Consider the following 6313-nt stretch of genomic DNA (forward strand, 5'->3'; position numbering starts at 1 on the left):
AAATTGTGAATTAAATTATAATTCCAACCAAATCGAATAAAAAAAACTATAAAATAGGTTGCAATGTTAAACTCTGTGGTGTCAATTATTTATTTATTTTATTATTAAAAAATATATGATATTGTGTTTCATAACACAATTTCACTTATTTATTGATTGATTTAGAAAGAAAATCAGGCAGAAACGTGGAAATATAGGTGAGACTCGAATATATATAGATAGATATAAGCATCAGCAAACAAGAGTCATGACAAGAGAAAAAACCAGAACAAGTAACACTTGAAATTCCATTGCAAGTAAAATAGAAAATGACTTTCTCCTATACCAATCCCCCACAATAAGAAAAAATAAAATATCCAAAAAAAGAAAAAAAAACATTTGAATGATATGAACACATTAGCATTGTTCTGCAATTGGCTTGTGTGGGAAGGGAATGTCGGGAGCAGCAACGACATTGTCCCCTCCAAATCCACCTACAACACTATTCTGCAATTTCCTCTTTGGCTTTGCCTCTTGCAGCATCAACACAACATCCCTCATAGAAGGTCTGTCTGCAGGGTTTTTACTGGTGCAAAGCAATGCAATTCTCAGCATCTGAATCATCTCTTCTCTCACTGAACTGCAACCTGCTCCTGCATTTTTGTCCAATATGTCATCAATTCCATCTTTTGATTTTATCTTTGATCTCACCCAATCCACTATGCTGTTCCCATCTCCAAATGCTGCTTCCACAGAACGTTTTCCGCTCAGAATCTCCATCAACACCACTCCATAGCTGTAAATGTCACTCTTCTCATCCACCTGAAGGGTGTAAGCATATTCTGCAGAGGAACACATACCAAGGAAGAAGTACTGTTAGTTAATGCTTCATTCAGACAACTACAAAACAAACACCATTAAAATACATGCACCCCAAGTCAACATCCTCATCATTCAAAGGAGTTATGATAATTGACAATATTATGAGTGGACGTGGACCCCATCGAGATCAGCTCGCCAAAGTTAACAAATTTAAACAAAAAAGGAAAAGCCTTCTTCTCCCTCCATGCGTAACAGTGCGCCTACCCATGCACCGAAATTCGGCAGGAAAAGTCCCTCTCATGCTCGTACCTTAACCTTAACTTGCTTGCTTTCTTCATTCAAACTTGGTTTCACACACCCAATGGACCACCTTAGTAAATTTGATAATCAAAAAATGAACTTTTGTTTCTTTTGATTAATTAAGGTAAGCTGAATGGTTTGGAACAGTAAAAAAAAATTAAGAAAACGTAGGAGCTGGTGTTGGTGTGGGTGGTTGGTTACCTGGAGCAATGTAGCCGTAGGATCCGGCAATGACGGACATGGACTCGTCGGTCTGAATCAACTTGGCGACGCCGAAATCGGCGACTCTTGCCTCCATCTCGGCGTCCAGTAGAATGTTACTGGGTTTGAGATCGCGATGGACGATGACGGGGTCGCAGTCGTGGTGGAGGTAGGAGATTCCCTGAGCAACGCCCAAGGCGATCTTGTACCTTGTGAACCAATCAGCGACGAGATTATCACCTTTGTTTTTGGCATGCAATAAATCATCCAAGTTGCCGTTGGGCATGTACTCGTAGAGCAGCATGGTGCACTCCTTATTGCTGCAGCACCCTAACAACCTCACGATATTCCTGTGCCTCACGTTTCCCAACACCTCCACCTCTGCCAGAACGCCTCTCCTCCGTCGGATATTCTCCTTTTGTTTTCCCCAAAGCTTCTTAACCGCTATGATATCTCCACCTGTCATTTCGGCGCGGTAAACTGTTCCCGTCGATCCCATTCCTAGTATCTTATCGGACACCGACAAGCACTCCAGCACGTCGTCCGCCGTGAAATTCAGCCGCTGGAACGCCGTTAGCTTCCACGGCCCGACCTCCTCTCCGAACCGCCGGTTGTAGTTCGCATGGAAGCACCGCGTCCCGGCAACCAGCACGAAGAGCCCGATGCCGAACGCGGCGGCCACGATCCACACGATTGCACCGGCTGTTCGCTTCGGCTGCTGGCGGCGGACGTCGACCTGATCATCGGCGGTAGCGGCGAGGGCGTCGGCAGCGCAGGGTTTGGCCAACACCCCGCCGCAGAGGCCCTGGTTCCCGGAGTAGGAGGAAGGATGGAGGTTCGGGAAGATTCCGGACGATGGGATTGGACCGGTGAGGGAGTTGAAACTGACGTTGAAATTCTCGAGAGTGGAGCAGTTGTTGAAGTTCGACGGAATGGTTCCGGTGAGGGAATTGTGAGAGAGATCAACGTCGGTGATGGAAGGGAGAGTGGAGATTTCCCAGGGAATGATTCCGGTGAGTGAGTTTCGACTCAGATTGAGTAAAATCAGCTTCTGGCAGTGTCCAATGTCCCATGGAATCGTACCGTTGATGAAATTTCCCTGCAATTCGAGCTTATACAGTTGCTGACACCCAATGAAATCTGGAATTTGACCGGTGATGTTCGACGAAGCCGCGGAGAAGATCGCGAGATTAGTTGCATTCCAAATAGACGCAGGTAAGGAGGTTCCGAAAGAGTTTCCGGAGATGTTGAAGTACTGCAAGTTACCTAAGTGTTCCGGAATTGGACCCTGAAAGTTGTTGCTGCTGATATCTAGGAATGTAAGGTTAGGGAGGAGCGTGAGGCCTTCGGGGATTGAACCGTTGAGGAAATTGTTTTGGATTCGAACCCTAGCGAGTGAGGTGCAGCTCCCAAGAGATGGTGGAAGGGTATGACTGAACTTGTTGAGAAAGAGTATGAGTTTCACGAGCCTGTTACCTTTGCAGACATTTTCAGGGATTGGACCTTCGAGTGAGTTTGTGGAAACGTCTAGTTTCAGTAGTAACCCGTTGGAACCAAGTTGCTGAGGGAGGGTTCCGGTGAGTGAGTTGTTGAAGAGGAACAGAATCTCAAGCTTTGGTAGGTCTCCAATTCCCTGTGGTATTTCTCCGGTCAGGTTGTTTTCCATCAGGTTGAGCGTGGTTAGTTCCGTTAGCATGGTGACTTGGGTGGGGATTGGCCCCGTGAGTTCGTTATCTGAGAGGTCAAGGCTTTTTAGAAACTTCAATCTTCCTATGGTTGGTGGGATTTCTCCTGTTAACCTGTTCTTGAACAGCAAAAGTGTCTCCAGGTTGGTGAGGTCTCCCAGCTCTGGAATCACGTTCCCTGAGATGTTGGCGGTTGAGATGTCCAAGTATTTGAGATTAGAGAGCAATGACAGTTCCGAAGGTAGTGTTCCTGAGAAATTGTTGTATCCAATTTCCAAGTGTTCCAGTTCAGTCAAGTGGCCTAATTGGGGTGGAAGCGAACCTCCCAATGCGTTCCCGGCTAAGTCTAGAAACTTGAGTCTTGGGAAAGTGCCGTAGCTTGGTGGAATCCTGTCACTGAAGTAGCTTCCGCCGAGGTTCAGGTGTTCCAGAAAACGAAGGCTGGTTAACTCTAGGGGGAGGGGCCCGGTGAAGCTGTTGCTGTAGGCGTTGAAGTGTCTGAGGAACTTGAGCTTTGATGTGCCGGGTGGGAAGGTTGAGTTGAAGTAGTTGTGGCTGATGTCTAGAGTTCTGAGTTCTGCTAGTTCAAAAATGGCGAATTGGAAACTCCCGCTGAAGTCATTTCCACTGAGGTTAAGGTGGTTTAAGGTGGAGAGGTGGCGGATTTGGGGTGAGATTGAGCCGGAGAGATTGAGGTGGGAGAGGTCGAGGGTAGTGATCTGTGATGTTTTGGAGTGGCATGTGATGCCTCTCCATGAACACCATATTGGGTGTTGGGGACTGGAGTTGGAGAAGGTGGAGGAGGGATCCCAGTCGTGGAGGTTATTGAGAGGGTCTTGGAGGGATGATTTAACTGAGAGGAGGGAGATGAGTTGGAGAGGCAGGGTTGTGGCAGAGAGAACTGGGAGTGGGTGTGTTTGGCAGAGGAAGAAGAATGTGAGAAAGAGAAGAAAAGGTTTCATGGTTTTGGGGTGGTGGGAGTTGTGGATGAGAAGGGGGTGGTGTTCAAAGGGGTAAATTTAAGGGAAGGAAGATTTTGATGAGGATGGCAATCGCTTTTTCGGAGTGCAGGGTGCAGAGGGAGTTTCATCATGATAATTTGCTTCAGTGGGTTTTGTTGGTGGTACTGGAAGACATGGATGAGAGAGAGAGAGAGAGATTAACCACTACTTCTTCCACTTCGTCTTCTATTATACCACACCACCATTTATTCACCTACATCCACCTCTCTACGGTTCGGTCCCTTTGTTTGAAGCTCCTACACCATCATCTCATCTCACTTTCTCTGTCTAGTTTTCTTTCCTACCTCAGTATTCTACCTTTGTCTGCTATCTCCACTCATACTTTTTTATTTTCTCGGAATTCTTTTCTCCTTTTCTTTTGCTCCCACTTTTCATCATTCCCTTGTTTCCTTTATCTTTGGCTAACAAATTGATAAATACGTGTAACAGTGACATTGTCTCTCGCAGGATCCAAGAAAGCCATCTCAATTTCCCACCATATTCCTCCAAACCATTATTTTAAAATAAAAAACCCATTTTTCTTTTTCTTTATTTTCCTCTTCTTTATGCACATATATGTAGAGGCTTTAATTTCTGCTTTATTTTCCCCCTTCATTCTTTTCCTTTAGGGTGATATTTTGGGGCTTTAGTTCCATGTTATATTCCTTGGCTCCAGCATGGAGATTCAGGTGAGAACCTTGTCCAAAGCAGTTAAGTATGGACCACAAATATTCTAAATAGGCTACTTCCAGCATGTCTGCATAATCCCAATCACGGAATGCTGTGTCGATACACGCATATCTATATAAATAAATCCTTCACCCCCATTCTTAATAGTGACCATATTTTGGGACCAGATTTTCATGATCATTAGACCCTTGTTTGGACGTATTAGACGCAACAAGAACAAACTTACCAAACTTTCTCAGTTTTAAACATGAAAATCTTGAACCAGCCAAATAATGATAAACAACAAAAATGATCTTATTGCCCAATCTCCTTTCTGTCCTTGTATCTGGTTGCAGCAAACTTGTGCAAATATGTTAGCAGTGCATTTTCCATCGGAAAACACGTCAAACAAATTCGGAATGTGATTACACATCTTCCCCCAAATTCAGCTTCCTTACACAATATGCAATGTTGTAATAATTTGTCACCCCGGAAGGCAGTTCAGGTACGTACATGTAAACCCATTTGACCCTGTTCTATTACATACCATAGCATCTATCAATTTCACACTTTTTTTTTAATATTGTTATTTCCAAAATTTATCCCAATTACGGAAAGATATTAAGAAATGCTTTTTTCTGTGGTACCTCCTTACTAAAGTTAGCAGATACACACCTGGCACTATTTTATATGCATTTATTTAACAGACCTATGTTCATCAGAATCAAGTGTGGTTGGTGAGACATACCGTCAGAGGAATCGGCCATTGTTTTGTAGAAAGAGTTCTTGCAGAGTAAGAAACGAAAAATAAAATGAGAGCATATTCTCTGAGCTGAATTGGCGCGGGTGTTTGAAATTCAAGATAATGGTTTTGCCAATTTCAAAGCATTAATGAAAAGAATGGGATACAATGATGGGTTCATTGATGATGCTTAACTAATACTACTACTACTGGTACTATATTAAATACCGAATATGCTTAAATTTTGTCGCTTTTGCACAGTTTGACTTCACTAAAGCAATACTATGATGAGCAATTACTACTTTCTGTCATTAACGTCATTAAAGTATTTGTTAAGATAAGAATAAAGCTTCAAACACAATCATCCTCATCCCAATATCTTAGAACTGAGCATACATATACTGCCATCCAACATCTTTTTCTTCCTCTAAAATGCATGTCTCATTATCTTTATTATTCTTCTCACTGTTACCAGTGCTGTAGTACATAAATCAACACCCCCTAATTAAGAACGATTTTGGCCTCTACTTATATATATCACACACCACAAATAATTTTCCAATTATTATTATTATTTATTTTAAATTGCTCAACACAAAAAATGATTTTACACTGTAAACACCAATTTCAACTGATCCAATTTGTGCTTTCAGGACTCATTGGACAGAGAATTTGGGAATCAGTGTTCAGATGTATGTTGATTGCAACTGGTTTGGCTAAGTAGCAGAAGGGACCAGAAAATGCTGATTACTATGAGAATAAGCGTAAGAACGGCAAAAAGGGGTAATTGTGCCGTACTGGTTGAGGGATTTGCATGCATGGTTTTGCGAACAGAACACGAGTGATGTCAGAAAAAGAACCATTCTTAACTAATGATTCATAATTTGTCGACTATATGATACACCAACATGTTT

The 6313-nt window shown here is 42.9% G+C and overlaps 1 protein-coding gene and 1 long non-coding RNA gene across 2 annotated transcripts; one reads left to right on the plus strand and one right to left on the minus strand.

Annotated features, from left to right (window-relative positions):
• Positions 1 to 261: 261 nt before the first annotated feature.
• Positions 262 to 4130, minus strand: PXY (Leucine-rich repeat protein kinase family protein). Its single transcript, XM_047320220.2, has 2 exons — positions 1303 to 4130; positions 262 to 821 (listed from the first exon to the last, which is right to left on the minus strand). Exons 1-2 carry the CDS (start codon positions 3947 to 3949, stop codon positions 397 to 399), a joined length of 3072 nt encoding a protein of 1023 aa, XP_047176176.2. The 5' UTR covers positions 3950 to 4130; the 3' UTR covers positions 262 to 396.
• A 409-nt stretch (positions 4131 to 4539) lies between these two features.
• LOC148201968 (uncharacterized) lies at positions 4540 to 6313 on the plus strand. Its single transcript, XR_015785077.1, has 3 exons — positions 4540 to 5162; positions 5380 to 5611; positions 6053 to 6313. It is a non-coding gene; the product is annotated as an uncharacterized LOC148201968 (long non-coding RNA).

The sequence above is a fragment of the Vigna umbellata genome, chromosome 3 (assembly GCF_029865625.1).
Source record: "Vigna umbellata cultivar VRB3 chromosome 3, Vumbellata_1.0, whole genome shotgun sequence".
In the NCBI taxonomy this organism is placed as follows: Eukaryota; Viridiplantae; Streptophyta; class Magnoliopsida; order Fabales; family Fabaceae; genus Vigna; species Vigna umbellata.